Source organism: Saimiri boliviensis, chromosome 2 (assembly GCF_048565385.1).
Source record: "Saimiri boliviensis isolate mSaiBol1 chromosome 2, mSaiBol1.pri, whole genome shotgun sequence".
Lineage (NCBI taxonomy): Eukaryota > Metazoa > Chordata > Mammalia > Primates > Cebidae > Saimiri > Saimiri boliviensis.
In genome coordinates, this window is record NC_133450.1 from 47394997 (window position 1) to 47413967 (window position 18971).

Genomic DNA, 18971 nt, shown 5'->3' on the forward strand with positions numbered 1-18971 from the left:
CATGGTGGCAGTAACTACTATGTGCTCAGTAGTTTACAGTTCATAAAGCGATTTGCAATCAACAAATATTTACTGAACTAGGATGGAGGCTAAGACCCAGGGACAGAGTGGTTAGGGAGAACATGAGTGCTCCAAGTTTTTTGCATTTCCACCACTGCTTGAGGGACTCTCTAGCCTCCCCCCTAGCACTTAGCTCCTGTAAAGGAGGAAGTCCTTTTGGCAAGGGATATAACAGATTATGTTTGGTAAATGACCGTAGTCTACCCTCCAGGGCCCGTGAAGATGGAGGAGACCTTGAGCAGACTGAAGAGCAGTGCCAGGCCTGGTGCAGCCGCTCCCTTATCGCATCTCTCTCCCAGGCTCCTCCAGCTTCACCTGGTGGACACAAGAAGGACCACAGGCCTCACCTCCATGGGCATTCTCAAAACATTTGCCCTCCTGTGGGATGTCACATACATAGACCCTGACTTTCTTGGAGAAAGAATTCCATCTCTAGCTTTGAAGAAGCAAAAGCAACCAACTCAAAACCCCCACTTCCTCCAGAAGAAAACGTGGGCAAGTAGATGCAGAAGGGCAGCAGACAAAGTCCGGGTTCCTGTCGGGGCCAGGGGAGGGGCGAGCCCTACAGGAAACTTGGACAGAGAGCGCTTTGATCACCCGCCTGCCTGGGAGGCCAAGCCAAAGTCCGGCGGAAGACAGTCGGCTGCGGGGCGCGGCGGCCGGCGAGGGGCGCCCACCGCCACAGCCGAGGGCCGAGGGGTGGGCCGGGGGGCGGGCCGGGGGGGCGGGCCGGGAGGCGGGCCGGGGGTTCGGGCCGCCCTTCGTCCTGTCCCTCGCCCTATTATCACTCACCTCTGTGGGCCGAGGGGTGGGCCGGGGGGCGGGCCGGGGGGTCGGGCCGCCCTTCGTCCTGTCCCTCGCCCTATTATCACTCACCTGCCCTGGGAGGGGTGGAAGCCAGACTTGCCCGTCTGAGTCATGCACAGGGTGGGGCTGTTAGGCCCCTGGGGCCGGGCTTGGAAGTCGGTGCGGATGGCCAGCTCAGGGATGACCCGCCGGGACCCGCTCGCGAATAAGGTGGCCGTCCTAACGGCTTCCACCCACGGGTGAGTGCTCGGGCGGGAGTTTCTGAGGCGCTAGATGCCTGGAAACAGGCAGTGGCCTTTCGTCCTTTGCCTCTGGTGTCCCTGTCCTCAGACCTCACACGCCGCCAAAGTCTGGCCCTGGAAAAAAGGAGCCACGTGGTCCACCTGAAGCTCCTTCGAATCCCCTGGCCCTGGGCCCTCCCTTGCCAGCCCTCATGTCCCGGCTGCCTCTGGCACAACTGTGCCACCTCTGTGCAGCCCCGTCGATCCAGCGCCCCCACCCCCACCCCACCCCAGTGCTCTGGGCTGCCCCAGTCAACCAGCCCCACCTAGCGTCCGGGAAGACCAGAAACCAGAAATCCAAGGGAATCCGGATTTCAAAATCCTATCCCACGGCCTCCAGCACAGTGAAAATGTTCCAGACACTCTATTTGGGCACCGGAAAGTCTCCCGGAACCCGCCCCCCCCTTACTTAGATGGGACTCAAGAGCCATTTGTCAAGATTTTTGTTTAGGTCAGTACGTCTGGGCCTAGCTTGCCCAGCCTATTTCTCACCCACCACTCTTGTCTGTCCTATTTTTCATTTCTACAGGACTTTGCTAGATGCCAGCTCTTCACAAAACTAAAATACAAATGTAGGTAAAATGCTAATGGCTGACAATTGCAAAATGTGTAACTCTTCCTCCCAAAGGAATATTTACATTTTTGACCAGAGACCATCCTTTCATATGCACCCAAAAAAATAACTCAGGATAGAATTGGCTGGGTATGGTGGCTCACGCCTGTAATCCCAGCACTTTGGGAGACCAAGGCAGGTGGATCACCTGAGGTCAGGAACAAGACCAGCCTGACCAACATGGAGAAATCCTGCGTCTACTAAAAACACAAAATTAGCTGGGTGTGGTGGCACTTGCCCGTAATCCCAGCTATTCAGGAGGCTGAGGCAGGAGAATCGTTTGATCCCGGGAGACAGAAGTTGCAGTGAGCCAACATTGCACCATTGCACTCCAGCCTGGGCAACAAGAGCTAAACTCTATCTCAAAAAAAAAAAAAGGATAGAATTTTAAGAATGATGTAGACTAGTAAGGGAGAAACCTGGAGGCAGGGCTGTTCTGAGTGAGACCCTTAAATCATGGAAGTGGCTGCTGCTGCACACCTAGCTCATTTCTCACCTCTCAGTCCCAACAGAGGATGAAGCCTGTCACCCATGGTGGGAACTGTAGGAAGTGATGTCAGTTCTTGGGAACTGAAGCTGCAGTCCAAGATCATATGAAAAATAAGTAAATGAATGCCAAAAATGGCCATACCATTAAGCCTGTTTTACACAGAGTAGAGACACATGGAGGTCATATAGAGAAAGAGCCAGAATTCAAACCTGGCCAGTCTAACTTCACAGCCCACGCTATCAACCTCTTCAGGCCTTGGCAGTCTTTGTCTCTTTCTGCTCGCAGGATCGGCTTCGCCGTAGCCCGGCGTCTGGCCCAGGATGGGGCCCACGTGATCATCAGCAGCCGGAAGCAGCAGAGCGTGGATCAGGCGGTGGCCAAGCTGCAGGGGGAGGGGTTGAGCGTGACAGGCACCGTGTGCCACGTGGGAAAGGCCGAGGACCGGGAGCGGCTGGTGGCCACGGTAAGCTGCAAAGAAATGGGTATAGAGCCAGGAGGTGGAAAAGGGGGCCAGCCTGAGCCTCCTTCCCTGCTTTCCTGGACAGCATTGATGAGATCCAATGCAGTGCTGTTAACTAAAACATAGTGAGTTCTGCATACTCACACCAGCCCACCAGCACATTTTTATTGTGTGCCTTTCTATTATGTCTATTACTAATGTCTGAGAATCATCCCATACCAGTCAGAGAATTTTAAAACATTCTACTGCTTCAGCCCTGCATCATCCCTTACATACCCCAGAGAAATAGCTGGTACTGGTTCTCTAGTAATTTCCAATCTAATTGGACAGATGAGAAGGGTAAATACAATCACGAAATAGATGTTCCCACCCATAGGAGCTAATAAATAATTCGCTATTATTCAGCTTTTAGAGTCAAGTCCCTGGGAACCTCAGGAAGCAGCCCACCATGTTTCAACTACCTACTATGTGCCATTTCCTGTGTTCAAAGTCTTACTCAGGTTATTTCTAGACCTGACAACAACCCAAGCAAGGCAAAGACTATTCTCTCAGTCTGCAGAGACTGGCTCAGATAGCTGGAGCAACTTCCCAAGATCCCATAGCCAGTAAGGAAAGAGCTGTAATTCAACCCATTCCTCCCAAGCTCCCTTCCATTTTTGGCTGCCTATGGACTACTAGGTACTGGATTTTAGTCTCAAAGAAAGTATGTAAGTCAGTGTCACAGTTAGTAGTGGACACCAGCCTTCCAACTGCACAAAAAAATATGAACAATCTGGCAAAGGAAGCTCCTCTTCCCTTGAAGATAAGGGCACACATTTTATTCCTAAGAGTGGAAGGGAGAATCTACCCAAAAATGGAAAGTATAGGGTGTGCTAACAAATCAGAAGGTTGGCAGAAATAATTTGGAAATCTTCTTAGAAGAGGAGGATCTTAAGCAATAGTAGACAGTGGTAGGGTAGACAGTATAAGATAATTCTAGCAAATGTTCAAATGTGCATTGGGAAGAGCCAAATGTGAGTACAAGAAAGTCACCTTGCCTGGCCTAGACTGCTGGACAGAGCCCAAGATTGGGGCCTTGATCCTGATGGTGGAAGGAGCCATTTGGGAGTCTGGGTCAATTAGTGACTAACCATATGACATGTAAGTAGCAATTTAATGTCAAAATCCTGCTGGAAAAACATCCTGTGGCCCCATCAGCTTCACTTAACAGGTCCTGCAGGCCTGGCCCAGAAGTGGTGCTTGAGCTAAACCTTGAGGAACGGATGAGAATGAACAGATGGAATAGCAGTGAGGTTCCAGATAACTCTGCAATACCAGCAGACAGCCAAAAGAGGAACTGAAGGAAAGAGAGGAGCACTGTCAGTCCACAGTGGAGCACAGGCTTAGGAGTACTGGTAGAAAAGGGGCTGCATTGGAAAGATAGAGGCCATGAGCCTCCATATCCTCTTCCCACTCCCCACCCCCAGAGATGGAGTTTCCCCCCACCCACCCAGGCTGGAGTGCAGTGGCACTGTCCTGGCTCGCTGCAACCTCTGCCTCCCAGGTTCAAGCAATTCTCGTACCTCAGCCTTCTGAGTAGCTGGGATTACAGGCATGTGCCACCATGCCCAGCTAATTTTTGTATTTTTAGTAGAGATGGGGCTTCTACTAAAAAGTAGCCAGGCTGGTCTCAAACTCCTGACCTCAGGGGATCCACCCACCTCAGCCTCCCAAAGTTCTAGGATTATAGGCGTGAGCCACCATGCCGGGCCATAGCCTCTTAAAAGGGTATGTTAAGGATCTTAAAAGGATATGGCCTCTTAAAAGGATATGTTTAGACATTCTTGTAGGAAATAAGAAGCCTTGTGGGGTTTTGAGCAAGAGAAAGATGGTTACTAAGAAAGGTAATCTGGCTCTTGTAGGAAGGATATACAGAGAAGACACTGAATCCAGGGCATCGAGGAGGAAGCTGTTGCTGTCATCCAGGTTTAGAGCAGTGGTGGTGGGTCTGGAACAGATGTGCCCAAGAGACATTTAGTGGGAACCAACTAAGATTTTCCAACCCCAAGTCAAAAAATGGGAAATAGGAGAGGAGTCAAAACCGACTCTCAGGTAGTTTGTATGACCATTGTCAGAGAGGAGAATGATAGAATATTTGTCAGCAGTTTGAAATGTGTTCTGCCAGGCCAGGCACGGTGGTTCCTGCCTGTAATCCCAGCACTTTGAGAGGCTGAGGCGAGTGGATCACCTGAGGTTGGGAGTTCGAGACCAGCCTGACCAACATGGAGAAACCCCATCTCTACTAAAAATACAAAATCAGCCTGGCATGGTGGCACATGCCTATAATCCCAGCTACTTGGGATGCTGAGGCAGGAGAACTGCTTGAACCAGGGAGGCAGAGGTTGCAGTGAGCTGAGATGGCACCATTGCACTCTAGCCTGGGCAACAAGAGCAAACCTCTGTCTCAAAAAAATAACAGAAATAAAAACAAAAAAGAAATTTGTTCTGCCAATTGCCACATGTTACTCTGCCTTGAGAAAAAACATTGTCCTGAGGACAGTTACTACCCAGTGGCCTCCTAATCTGCACCACGAAACTTCTCAGTGGTGTGGTAAGAAGAAACCAAATTAGCTGCTTAGCTGCTTGATTATATTTTTTCTTTAAAATGTATAACTATCAGAACACAGAGCAAACACCTCCTAACCGCTTTAGTATAGTGATCACACAAGTGAGAACAAGACTTAGAAGACTCCTCTGTTGCCCGGGCTGGAGTGCAGTAGCATGATCACAGCTCACTGTAACCTCGAACTCCTGAACTCAAGCAATCCCCCCACCTCAGCTTCCCAAGTGGCTAAGACTATAGGCATGCACCACCATGCCAGTTCATCTTTTAAACTTTTTGTAGAGCTGGGGCTACATTGTCTGGGCTTGTTTTGAACTCCTGGCCTCAAGCAATCCTCCCCACTGGACCTACCAAACTGCTAGGATTGTAGGTGTGAGCCACCACAGCCAGCCTAATTTATCTTTTATGTTTTGCTGTCTGTTCAATCAAACCGGTCTCCTCCCATCTCTGTGCTGACAGACCTGGAAGGAGAGGGGCATGGGGTATATAGCAAAGTAGAACTGTCTCCAGGTGATTCTGGAGCCATCCACACTATCTTCTCCCATCCCAAATACGCATGCACTGAGCACAGCGCACATCATTTTCCAACTTATTCTGCACCTCCCTAGTGACAAGTCCATTGGTGAGATTTATACAGAGCCAAGGCAGGTGACTGTCCTTTGTGCCAGAATACCAAAATTTGAAGGGTGCAAGAAAGTATTAATAATGGTTTTAAAAGATTATGTGACTTTAAATCTTGTTAGATTTACATGTTGACAGCCTAGGCATTCATTCCTTCAACCGTGTAGAAACAACTGAGCTTAGCACCTAGTTAACAAGAATAATTAATTAAAATGGGAAGCTAGCAGATGGTGTACATTGTTAATAACACCCCTCTGTGTGCCAAATCTGAGGCACAAAGTTGATCGAGGGCCCATTTAGTGCTACTTGCCCAAGGCATCAAAATTGCCAGCTCTGGGCAAATGCAAAGCCTGGTTTCAGGGTGGCTTTTTACTGAAAACCTTTGTTGGCAGATTCTGCTTGGCCACTCTAGCACACACCTCATACCTACTTATAACTTATTAAAGAGGTGAGATGTTGCCTTTCTTGGCTTTCTCAGTTTAAATCTCAGTTTCTGCCTTGAATCTTTCATGCCTCCAGGTCAAAAGAGAGAGAGAGACAGAAAATGACATCATAACCAAATATGGAATTGCTTTAAATTCAGGCTGGTATCTTCTCCCATCATGGTTCTACTGGACAGCCAGTTTTGTAATGACCCCAACTCACTTTCAGAGGGTTCTTACAAATTAGCTCTGTGCTACAAAGTGGAAGACTGACCTCAGTTCTTCCACCACTAACTAGCTTTGTACCCTGAGCAAATCACTTCACCTCTCCCAAACACAGAATAAGCAGGCCTCCTGTTCTTAGCTAGCCCCAGTGTGTCATTACTGAACTATATGATCTTGAGAAAATTCCCTGAACCTGTTTTACCACCTCTACCTTGAGGTCACTGGAATTGATTATCTCAAAGTCCCTTCCAGTGGTAACTTTCTACACCTCTATTTAAGCCCGTTTTTCCATTCGGGTAAGTGTGAACAGATTGACTTTGAGTTAATGGTAACTTATTCAAGGAGAACTAGACAGTAAGCACTTGGAGAAATGGGGGTAGAACTCAGTGTGAAAGGAAGGAGGGGTCTGGAAATAGATTTTGAGGTGAGACTTGAAATCATGAGAATGAAAGAGCTCCCCAAAGGGAAAGTGTAAAGAAAAGAGCAAAGGGTCAGAGGCAGCCTTAGAAAAATGGGAGGTTGGAAGAAAGGACGGCAGAAGAAGTAAGGCCAACTTCCTGGTGGCTCACGCCTGTAACACTTTGGGAAGCCAAGGCAGGCAGATGGCTTAAGCTCAGGAGTTCAAGACCAGCCTGGGCAACATGGCAAGACCCTGTCTCTACACACCTCTAGTCCCAGCTACTTGGATGGCTGAAGCAGGAGGTTGGCTTGAACCCAGCATGTCATGGCTGCAGTGAGCTGAGATCATGCCATTGCAGTCCAGCCTGGCTGACAGAGCAAGACTCTGTCTAAAAAAAGAAAGAAAGAAATCAACCTTAAATGGTTAGCAGTAGATCTTAGGATGGTTTTGAAGAAAAGATGTTTTAAGAAAGAGAAGTTATTTTTTTTTTCCTAAGGCAAATAAAGCAACATTTATTCAAGAAAATCTACTAAAATAAATGAATGCATAACTAAATAAATTTCGGCAAGTAGGCAAATTCACAAATATAGAATCCACAAATAATAAGAATCAACTGTAGTTACTACTTTCTTTCTGAGTTAATTCTCACATCAAAACAGTAAACCCAATGACAAAGTACTAGATTTTAAAAAATTACCAAAGTCTGCATATTAAAGAAAAATGTAATGAAATATGTTAAATTAAAAAGGCAGGTGAAAGAAAATACAAAGTTTGGAGGTATTCATTCTGTGGCGCTAACCTTTTATGAGATCAGATAAGTTATTCTGTTCCACATTTTTCTTTGCATAGTTGAAACACATATCATCCACTTCTGTTGCAAGGAAATACCAGCCATTCAAGGTTGCTCCAAGTAACGGGTAGATGCAGGAGGCCCCTGTACCTATGTCAATTCCTCTTCGGAGAGAACTTGTGTCAGAGTCCTGGTGACCAATCAGATCTTCTACCCAGTGAATATAGTTGAGTCTCAAGGGAACTGTGGGAATTAGTCTCTCCAATGGAATATCAATAGAAAGTCCAAAATCTTCCCTTAGGAGAGTACAAGTCAGAGCTCGGACTGCTTCAGGGTCTTTAAAATTAAGGCTCATTACGTTGCCTCGGCTGGTCTTGAACTCCTGGCCTCATGTAATCGTCCTGCCTCGGCCTAAGTGTTGAGATTACAGGCGTGAACCACTTGCACCTCACTCTTCCATTCAGATTTATCTGAACATGCTGCTTAAAATCTGGATATTTGGATGCCAGATATGCAAAGTCAGGAGGTTTGTCCTTGTATCTATTTCTTGCATGCATTGATTTGCTCAGAGCCATCTCTGAGGCCAAGGTTCTTGCCAGACGTATCTGGCGTGGGCCTGTACAACCCTAGAATCTTAAACCAGCCGCAGCGCGAAGCTCCTAGAAATGCAGAAGTTACGCTCCCAGCGCGCCGCCATCTTGTGAAACCGAAAGAGAAGTTATTTTGATGATAGTTCCTAAGAAGGAAGGTTTTGTTGTTGTTGTTGTTTTTAATATAGAGATAAGGTCTTGCTATGTTGCCCAGGCTTCTCTCAAACTCCTGAACTCAAGTGAGCCTCCCACCTTGGCCTCCCAAAGTGCTATGATTACAGGCATGAGCCACCTCGCCTAGCCTAGAAGGAAGTTTTTATCAACATAGATAAATGCACCTCCTTTACTTACTGCAGCCCTGGTCCTAACCTTACCCCTCTCTCTAGGCTGTGAAGCTTCATGGAGGCATCGATATCCTGTTCTCCAATGCTGCTGTCAGCCCTTCCTTTAAAAAACTAATAGATAACACCGAGGAAGAGTGGGACAAGGTAAGGGGATTAAAGCAGCAGAGGGCGGGCCTCAGAACACATTCAACACAAACTTCATCTGCTTTTAGAATGCATTTGTCAAGTGCAATGTCAATGTGAGGACTCTTTGCCACATGCCACATACCTGTCGTGCACCTGGTAAAGGGCGGGTGGGGGTGGCTTCCTCTGTCTCTGCTCTTCTCATTCATTTCTGCTGCTCCTGGTTCTGTCTGCTTCCATCTGCTCTTTGCTAGCCGCCGTCTGCTCCCCTCCCCAGCCTTCTTCCCCGGCATGCTCTTCTGCCTGGTTGATTTCCAACAGAGACGTGGCAGCTTATATGCCAACAACTACGACACTTAAACTTACACGCCCACCCAGCCACCAAAAAGGAATCATTTTTCAGTAGTTGGGAAACATTAAAAGCTACTAGTTAAGTAAAATACTAATTCCGGTGAAATGACCAGTTGCCACTTTATAACATACAATCTTTTAAAAAATAAAAATAAAAACCTATATTATTTTCTTCTTAACTGCAGTGTCAAGAAAATCTGAGATCCAGATGTCTAAATTCAAGTGGTAGAATATTGGGTTTTATGTGAAAGTGTATAATTACATTATATTTGTAATAGGTTTCACACACATTCTTTAATTACAAAGCTTTAATTAAAATATTTGTCTTTGTTTACTAAGGTTAACATTCCCACATGATTTGGAAGTGCTAATTTTTTATGATCTCTCATGGTTTTGCTTTTTACTCTGATGTTGTATTAGTCTGTTTTGCATTGCTATAAAGGAATACCTGAGCTGGGCAATTTATAAAGAAAAGAGCTTTGTTTCGGCTCACGGTTCTGCAGATTGTACAAGAAGCATGGTGTCAGTATCTGCTTCTGATGAGGCCTCAGGAAGCTTACAATCATGGCAGAAGGCAAAAGGGAACAGGCATGTCACATGGCAAGAGAGGAAGCAAGAGTGAGATACTAGGCTCTTTTAAACAACTAGCTCTTGCATGAACTAATAGAGTGAGAACTCACTCATTGCCACGGGGAGGGCACCAAGCCATTTCTAAGGGATCCACCCCTGTGGCCAAAACACCTCATATTGGGCCCCAGAACATTGGTGATCACATTTCAACATGAGATTTAGAGAGGACAAACATACCAACTACATCAGATGTCATCAAGAGTTTCCCAACACTGAAGATTCAGCATGTGAAAATACTATGATTTATTTACCAGTGTTTCATACACATAAAGACCAGAATGCCAAAATGTTCTTCAGTGAGCTAGTTCCTGATTCTGATAGTCTTTTTCCTTCTTCCTTTTTTTTTTTCCTCCCTTGTTGTATTACCCAGGCTAAAATGCAGTGGTGCGATCTCAGCTCACTGCAAGCTCAGCCTCCCAGGTTCAAGCAATTCCTGTGCCTCAGCCTCCCAAGTACCAGGTACTTTAGGCATGTGCCATCATGCCCGGCTAATTTTTTGTTTCTTTTGGTAGAGACAGGGTTTCACTATGTAGCCCAGGCTGGTCTCAAATTCCTGGCCAATCCACCCACTTCAGCATCCCAAAGTGTTGGGATTACAGGCATGAGCCACCATACCCAGCCAGATTCTGATAGTCTTTAAAACAAAGGAATATCTTTCATGAACAGTCTGAATAGAGACCATATGAAAGTCAGTTTTAAACTAAGTACAGGCACACCTTGGAGATATTGTGGGTTTGGTTCCAGGCCACCACACAATAAAGTGAATATTGTAATAAAATGAGCCACATTAATTTTTTGGTTTCCCAGTGCATATAAAAGTTATGTTTACACTAAAATGGTCATCTAATGTAGTCTATTAAATGAGCAATAGCATTATTATGTCTTAAAATAGATATTCATGTCTTAATTTTAAAAGACTTTATTGGGGCCAGGCGCGGTGGCTCAAGCCTGTAATCCCAGCACTTTGGGAGGCTGAGGCGGGTGGCTCACGAGGTCAAGAGATCGAGACCATCCTGGTCAACATGGTGAAACCCCGTCTCTACTAAAAATACAAAAAAATTAGCTGGGCATGGTGGCGCGTGCCTGTAATCCCAGCTACTCAGGAGACTGAGACAGGAGAATTGCCTGAACCCAGGAGGCGGAGGTTGCGGTGAGCCGAGATTGCGCCATTGCACTCCAGCCTGGGTAACAAGACCGAAACTCCGTCTCAAAAAAAAAAAAAAAAAAAAGACTTTATTGCTAAAAAATACTAACAATCATTTGAGCCCTTAGAAATTATATTCTTTTTGCTGGTGGAGGCAAATCAGCTTGCCTCTGTATTGATTGCGGCTGACTTAGGGTGGTGTTGCTGAAGGCTGGGATGGCTGTGGCAATTTCTTTAAATAAGATGGCAGTGAAGTTTGCCACATCAATTGACTCTTCCTTTCACAAAAGATTTCTCTGTAGCATGTGATGCTGTTTGATAACATTTACCCACAGTAGAACCTCCTTCAAAACTGGAGTCAATCCTATCAAACTCTGCCACTGCTTAATCAACTAAGTTTATGTAATATTCTAAATCTCATGTTGTAATTTCAACAATGTTCATAGCATCTTCATCAGAAATGGATTCCATGCCAAGAAACCACTTTCTTTGTTTATCCATAAGAAGCAACTCCTCAGCTGTTTACATTTTATCATGAGATTGCAGCAATTCAGTCACATCTTCAGGCTCCACTCTAGTTCTCTTGCTATTTCCACCACATCTGGAGTTCCTTCCTCTGATGAGGTCTTGAACCCCTCCAAGTCATCCATGAGGGTTGCAATCAACTTATTCCAGACTCCTGTTAATGTAGATATTTTGTCCTCCTCCTATGAATCACAAATATTCTTTTTTTTTTTTTCTTTTTCTTAGATGGAGTCTCACTCTGTCACCCAGGCTGGAGTGCAGTGGTGCAATCTCAGCTCACTGCAACCTCCACCTTCCGGGTGATTCTCCTGCCTCAGCCTCATAAGTAGCTGGGATTATAGACATATGCCTTCACACCCAGCAAATTTTTGTATTTTTAGTAGAGACCAGGTTTCACCATGTTGGTCAGGCTGGTATTGAGCTCCTGACCTCATGATCTGCCTGCCTTGGCCTCCCAAAGTGCTGGGATTACAGGCGTGAGCCACCGTGCCCAGCCCACAAATATTCTTAGTGGCATCTAGAATGGTTAATCCTTTTCAGAAGGTTTTCAGTTGACTTTGCCCAGCTCCATCAGAGGAATCACTATCTATGGCAGCTGTAGCCTTACAAAATATATTTCTTAAATAATAAGACTTGTTTGCAAACCAGAATTACCCCCGATCCATGGGCTGCAGAATGGATGTTGTGTTAGCAGGCATGAAGACAACATTAATCTCCTTGTACATCTCCATCAGAGCTTTTGAGTGACCAGGTGCATTGTCAATGAGAAGTAATATTTTGAAAGGAATCTTTTTTCTGAGCAGTAGCTATCAACGGTGAGCTTAAGATATTCAGTAAACCATGCTATAAACAGATGTACTGTTATTCAGGCTTTGTTGTTCCATTTATAGAGCACAGACAGAGTAGATTTAGCATAATTCTTAAGAGCCCTAGAATTTTCAGAATGGTAAATGAGCATTGGCTTCATCTTAAAGTCACTGGCTGCATTAGCCCCTAACAAGAGAATAAGCCTGTCCTTTGAAGTTTTGAAGCCAGGCATTGACTTCTCTCTAGCTATGAAAGCCCTACATGGCATCTTCTTCCACTAGAAGGTTGTTTCATCTACATTGAAAGTCTGTTGTTTGGTGTAGCCACCTTCATCAATGATCTTAGCTAGATCTTCTGCATAACTTGCTGTAGTTTCTACGTCAGTACTTGCTGCTTCATCTTGCACTTTTATGTTGTAGAAATGGCTTCTTTTCTTAAACCTCATGAACCAACCTCTGCTAGCTTTCAACTTTTCTTCTGCAGCTTCCTCACCTCCCTAAGCCTTCATATAATTAAAAAGTTAGGGCCGTTGCCGGGCGCGGTGGCTCAAGCCTGTAATCCCAGCACTTTGGGAGGCCGAGGTGGGTGGATCACGAGGTCGAGAGATCGAGACCATCCTGGTCAGCATGGTGAAACCCCATCTCTACTAAAAATACAAAAAATGAGCTGGGCATGGTGGTGCGTGCCTGTAATCCCGGCTGCTCAGGAGGCTGAGGCAGGAGAATTGCCTGAACCCAGGAGGCGGAGGTTGCGGTGAGCCGAGATCGCGCCATTGCACTCCAGCCTGGGTAACAAGAGCGAAACCCCGCCTCAAAAAAAAAAAAAAGTTAGGGCCTTTTTCTAATTAGGCTTTGGCTTAAGGGAATGTTGTGGCTAGTTTGATCTTCTATCCAGAACTCTAGAACTTTCTTCATATCAACAATAAAGCTGTTTTGCTTTCTTGTTATTTATGTGTTCACAGAAGTGGCACTTTTAATTTCCTTCAAGAATTTTTCCTTTGCATTCACAACTTGGCTAACTGGTGCACAAGGCCTAGCTTTCAGCCTGCCTCTGCTTTCAACACGCCTTCCTCATTAAGCTTAATTATTTCTAGCTTTTGAATTAAGGTGAAAGATGTGTGACTCTTCCTTTCACTTGAACACTTAGAGGCCATTGTAGGGGTTATTAATTGCTCCAATTTCAATATCAATGTGTCTCAGGTAATATGGAGGCCCACAGAGAAGGAGAGAGATGGGAGAAGGGCGGAGCAGTCAGAACACATACATTCATTGATTAAGTTCACCTTATTTTATGGGTGTGTTTTATGGTACCCCCAAATAATTACAATTAAACCGTGAAAGATCACACATCACCGTAACAGATATAATAATAATGAAAAAGTCTGAAATATTACAAGAATTACCAAAATATGACCCAGAGACAAAGTGAGCACATGCTGTTGGGAAAATGGCTGCAATTAACGCAGGGTTGCCATGAACCTTCAATTTGTAAAAAACACAATATCTGCAAAGCATAATAAAATGATGTGTGCCTGTAACTTTTCTTTTTTTTTTTTTTTTTTTTTTTTTTTTTGAGACGGAGTTTCGCTATTGTTTCCCAGGCTGGAGTGCAATGGCGCAATCTCGGCTCACCGTAACCTCCGCCTCCTGGGTTCAGGCAATTCTCCTGCCTCAGCCTCCTGAGTAGCTGGGATTACAGGCACGTGCCACCATGCCCAGCTAATTTTTTTGTATTTTTAGTAGAGACGGGGTTTCACCATGTTGACCAGGATGGTCTCGATCTCTTGACCTTGTGATCCACCCACCTCGGCCTCCCAAAGTGCTGGGATTACAGGCTTGAGCCACCGCACCCGGCAACTTTTCTTTTAGTTTATATATTTTTAAAAATACCACAGTACATCAAATCCAAATACAATGGCTGATCCTTGATGGAACTCTGGACTTTAAAACACACACACACATATTTGAGAGACAATTGGGGCCAATATATTAGATAAAATCATCATCAGTGTCAAACTTCTTGGGTGTGTGATAATGGATTATGGTTGTGTAAAAGAGCATCCTTACTCTTTGGAAATGTATGCTAAGTATTTAGGGAGAGAGCATTGTAATATCTGCAACTGAGTTTATTTATTTTATTTATTTACTTTTTTTTTTGAGATGGACTCTCCTCTATTGCCCAGGCTGGAGAGCAGTGGTGCAATCTTGGCTCACTGCAATCTCCACCTCCTGGGTTCAAGCTATTCTGTCTCATTTTCCTGAGTAGCTGGGACTACAGGCACATGCCACCATGCCCTGCTAATTTTTGTATTTTTAGTAGAGACAAGGTTTCACCATGTTGCCCAGGCTGTTCTCAAACGCCTGACCTCAAAGTGATCCATCCACCTCTGCCTCCCAAAGTGATGGGATTACAAGTATCAACCACTATGCCCAGCCCTGAGTTTCTTTTTTTAATTTATTTTCTTTTTTTATTTTTGTTCTTAGTAATTTTTCATTTTATTACATAAAATCTTTCAGAAAAGTTGCAACTGAGTTTTAATGGTTCATTTAAAAAACAGAACAGAGCTATAGAGAGGACAAATGGGACAAAATGTGAACAACTGGTGAATCTAAGTAAAGATTATGTTGTATTTCTATTTCCAATTTTTCTGAAAGATTGAAATATTTTAATATAAGCAGTTGTGTAGAACAATGTAAACAGGGGTCATACATTTGTTTTAGATTATGATGTGGGGATTCTGACTATAGCCTGTCCCCCGGCTTCCCTAGAAGGTGCCTCCTCATGATCCTACTTTCTGATCACGTCTAAGCCAGACAGTCCACCCTAGAGGAGCAAGAGCATCTCACTCCCTACGATCAGAAGACAGAGTAGTGCTACAACAACCCCAGGTATCCAAGGTCAGGCCACATTTTTCCTGAGAAGCATGGCCCACTCTAGGGCAGGTCCAGGAGGATGACAATTCCAGGCTCTATCTACTTTGAAGAAACACAGAAAACACAGCTGAAATTCAAAGGAGCCCTGAGGATTTAGGCCCATTCTGGGCCAAATCATACTTGGCTGGTTAGGAAACAAGAGGAACCAGGCTCCGTTTTTTTCTCACCTGAACCTAATGTATCATTATCTAGCTGAGCAGCTGGTGAAAGCGACTTCTCCCTGAACCTCAGTGTCTTCATGTGTAAGATGCAGGTGTATCATTCTGAGATCTTTGTCATCTCTGACAAACATCCTAGGAACCCACTCTAACTCCTCATTGCCATGCCTCCTCTAATGCTCTTCATTCACACTGTTTCCTTTTCTTCTCTTGGCTTCAGGTTCTGAACATTAATGTGAAGGCCACAGCCATGATGACAAATGCAGTGGTGCCAGAAATGGAGAAACGAGGGTACAGAGAGTGAGAGAGAGCCTGGGTGAGACGGGAACCCTTACGGGCTGAGGGCAGTGGTCTACACTGGGAAGAGGGTCAGCTCTCTTCTTTTTCCAGAGGCGGCTCAGTGGTGATCACGTCCACCATAGCAGCCTTCCAACCATCTTCTGTAAGAATCCTTTTGTCTGCCCCTTACGTGCCATCCTAAACTCCACATCTTTCCACCCCTCTTGTTACCCAGAGAAGTTTGTGTCCCCTTTTAGAATCACACCACCAAGTCCCTGCCCACCAAATAGTTGTCTTGCCTCCACAAACCCCAACCTAGGGGAGGTTTAGCCACAAGACAGTTTCCTAACTGTGCCCCTTCCTTACAGGAGATTCCTGCTGAACACTGCCCTTTATGTCTGATCATTAGAACCAAGAATGACCTGGAAACTATGAACCTAATCCATTCTCTTCCTTCTCCAGGGCCTTGGCTCTTACTGCGTCAGTAAAACAGCCTTACTGGGCCTCACCAAGTGCCTGGCCATAGAGCTGGCCCCAAAGAACATTCGGGTGAACTGCCTAGCACCTGGACTTATCAGGACTAGCTTCAGCAAGATGGTGAGGAAGTGGAGCTCTGCAGCCCACTGGAACTCTTGAACGGCATCCATCCTCTTGGACAGAGAAGCCCAGTTCCTGAGTCCTAAGCTCTCAACCACTCCATTCTCCTTCCTGAGGCTTTTCCATATTCCCTTTCTATACCAGCTGCCCTATCCAAGCCAAACTCCTACCACACCTTTCTTGAGGAGTAGAATGGAGACTGAGATATTCAGACTCTGCTCACATTGTTTCCTCTCTCCTTAAGTGGATGAGAATTGGAGAGACGCAGCAAAATGCATCACAAGAACCTGAAACAAATGAAACAGATGAGGGCAGTGGGGAGAGCTGGGAGCTAGAAAAAAATAGGAAGTGAAGGAGGGAAGTCTCTCTCTCGATCTTTCCTCTCAGTTGCTATGAGAACAGGCAGTTTCTTCGCTTTCCGTTCCTCACTTTCCTCTTCTTGAACATAAAAGAGATTTCCCTTCTTCCTGCAGCTCTGGAGAGATGAGGAACAAGAGGAAATGACAAAAAAAACCCTGAAGATAAGAAGGTAAGACTGTCATGGGGGCAAAGGCCCCAAGAGGCGTGAAGATGGAAAGTTCTGGTCCCTAGCAGCCCATAGCCTGCTGTCTCAGTCCCACACATAACACAGACATGCTCTCCTCTGCCTCACAGACCACAAATTCATAAACACTGTCACTGCAGTGGCCTAAGCAAGAAGCCAGCTTCCCTTTCAAAAGGTAAACACAGAGACATTGGGGTTTCAGCAGTGCAGAGCTCTGGGAGAAGCCCTGAGTCCTCTCTCCACCTTGGGGATTGACTCCACCTCTGGGCATCCATGGAGACCAGGGACCAAAACCAAAACCATGCATTTTTAGTTCCCTTGAATAATGAGACATGTTTACAAAACTCAGGTTGATGATCTACAAACCAAATGAAAGGAATGAAAAGTTTCACTAAGCCCCAAACTCCCTTGCCGAAGGAATTACTCTCCTCCCCGATGAACTGGGTGAACCGTTCAAGCACCTTGGTCAGGCTCCCTTTCCTCTAAGCTGCTTGCCTCTCTCTACCTTCTGGCTTCTGGGCACTATCTAGTTTCTCCATCTTGTACCTCAAGGACAAATGCCAGCAATGTCTAACTCTGTACTGGTCCAGATATCCCAAATCTTCCCAAAGCCATTCCGATACATGAGCTGCAGGCCTAGTTCATAACTCATTAATAAGTTAGGGGATTGTCATCCTAGATCTCCTGTATCAAGCCCATGTAGCTCAATCCGGGATGCACATTAGAATCACCTGGGGAGCTTTTAAAACTGCAGATTTAAACTCACCCACTCCCAGGGATTCTTAATTGGCCCAAGGTAGGACTTCACCATCTGGGCTTTTGTTTTTGTCTTTTCTTTTTCCTTTTTTAGTTTAAGCCTCTCAAATGACTGCAAGATACAGCTAGAGTGGAGAACCACTAATTCAGCCCTTCTAGGTTTGAATTACTCACTCTGCCCACCTCTAGAGCATTCTATGGCAGGCAGATTAAAGTGTCCCCTAACTATGCAGTCACTGATAAAATTAAAATTGGCATATTCTCACCAAATGAACCTGACTTTAAGGAACAAGTATAGATTCCCAAAAAAGTTGTCTGAAGTTGAGCCTGCACAAATGGAATCATTTTAAACACACCATTTACTGTCACACAGACTCCCTAATACTTTGGGGTGTGCACATGTGAAACAATTTTTTTGAAGTATGAAATAATTGCTCACCATTTTATCTATATAACTTTGGATTTTGGTGTCCTAAGCTCTCTAAAAAAAGCAATGTGTTTCTATAGTATTTGAATATTATGAGTAATGATGGGTTTTACAGACTACAGTATGCTTATACTAAATTATAACAGCATATCCTTGTGGTAACCCTATTTGATAAACAGAAAGCTTGTATAATGATCCTGAAAAGTCATCTAATAATTCTTGATTAAGCAAATTTCATTCCCCATGGGCCAGGTGAGGGGGCCAGAACTGTTTGATTTTTACTCCCTTCCTTGTTTCCCATATTCCCCAGGATGGGTGAGCCAGAGGAGTGTGCAGGCATCGTGTCTTTCCTATGCTCTGAAGATGCCAGCTACATCACTGGGGAGACAGTGGTGGTGGGTGGAGGAACCCCGTCCCGCCTCTGAGGACCCGGAGACAGCCCTTCTGGTGCTGTTCCTGCATTCATCACTGGCCTTTCCCACCTCTGCCCACCTTACTGTTCACCTCACAAAATCAGTTCTGCCTGTGACAAGATCCAGCCTTCCCTGCCATCAAGGTGGCATCTTACTCGGGATTCCTGCTGTTGCTATGGCCTTGGGTAAAGGTCTCCCCTGAGAACACAGGACAGGCCTGCTGAGAAGGCTGAGTCTACCTTGGCAAAGACCAACAGCTATTTTTTGCCCGGGCCACTGGGGAATTTGAGGGGAGATGCCAGAGAGGAAACCTAGAGTGGAAGGAGCAGAGTTAGAAATTAACAACTTGCAAATGAGGTTCAAATAAAATGCAGATGATTACACTGGTTTGAATTGACGTGCTCATTTCTCAGTGTGGGGTGCTTAGCTGAGCAGAGAGCAGAAGTCTGGCCAGGCTGGCTCTCTGGATCTGCTAGCCCTCCTCCCTGGCTCCAGGACCTGAGCGTGATATTGAGGAGTGGAGGTGTCTTCAGAGCTGCCAGCTGGAAGGAAGGTGGCACGGGAACTCCCAGGACGTCA

At 45.5% G+C, this 18971-nt stretch overlaps 2 protein-coding genes and 1 long non-coding RNA gene across 5 annotated transcripts in view; 1 reads left to right on the forward strand and 2 right to left on the reverse strand.

The window, feature by feature from the left end:
- The window catches only part of LOC141583550 (uncharacterized), a 103035-nt gene extending 102009 nt beyond the window's left edge, over positions 1-1026 (reverse strand). The window contains exon 1 of one of the 3 annotated variants that reach the window (XR_012516201.1): positions 937-1026. This is a non-coding gene — a long non-coding RNA (uncharacterized LOC141583550). The remainder of the gene's footprint in view (positions 1-936) is intronic. The other 2 variants (XR_012516202.1, XR_012516200.1) reach the window with 2 other exon arrangements.
- On the forward strand, positions 979-18775 carry LOC101028676 (dehydrogenase/reductase SDR family member 4). The gene is made up of 8 exons (XM_003924297.3): positions 979-1106; positions 2537-2714; positions 8748-8849; positions 15597-15667; positions 15767-15818; positions 16118-16252; positions 16726-16781; positions 18290-18775. Exons 1-8 carry the CDS (start codon positions 979-981, stop codon positions 18402-18404), a joined length of 837 nt encoding a protein of 278 aa, XP_003924346.1. The 3' UTR covers positions 18405-18775.
- Positions 7509-8486, reverse strand: LOC141583549 (RNA N(6)-adenosine-methyltransferase METTL16-like). Its single transcript, XM_074393241.1, has 2 exons — positions 8219-8486; positions 7509-8121 (listed from the first exon to the last, which is right to left on the reverse strand). Exons 1-2 carry the CDS (start codon positions 8344-8346, stop codon positions 7776-7778), a joined length of 474 nt encoding a protein of 157 aa, XP_074249342.1. The 5' UTR covers positions 8347-8486; the 3' UTR covers positions 7509-7775.
- Positions 18776-18971: the final 196 nt, after the last annotated feature.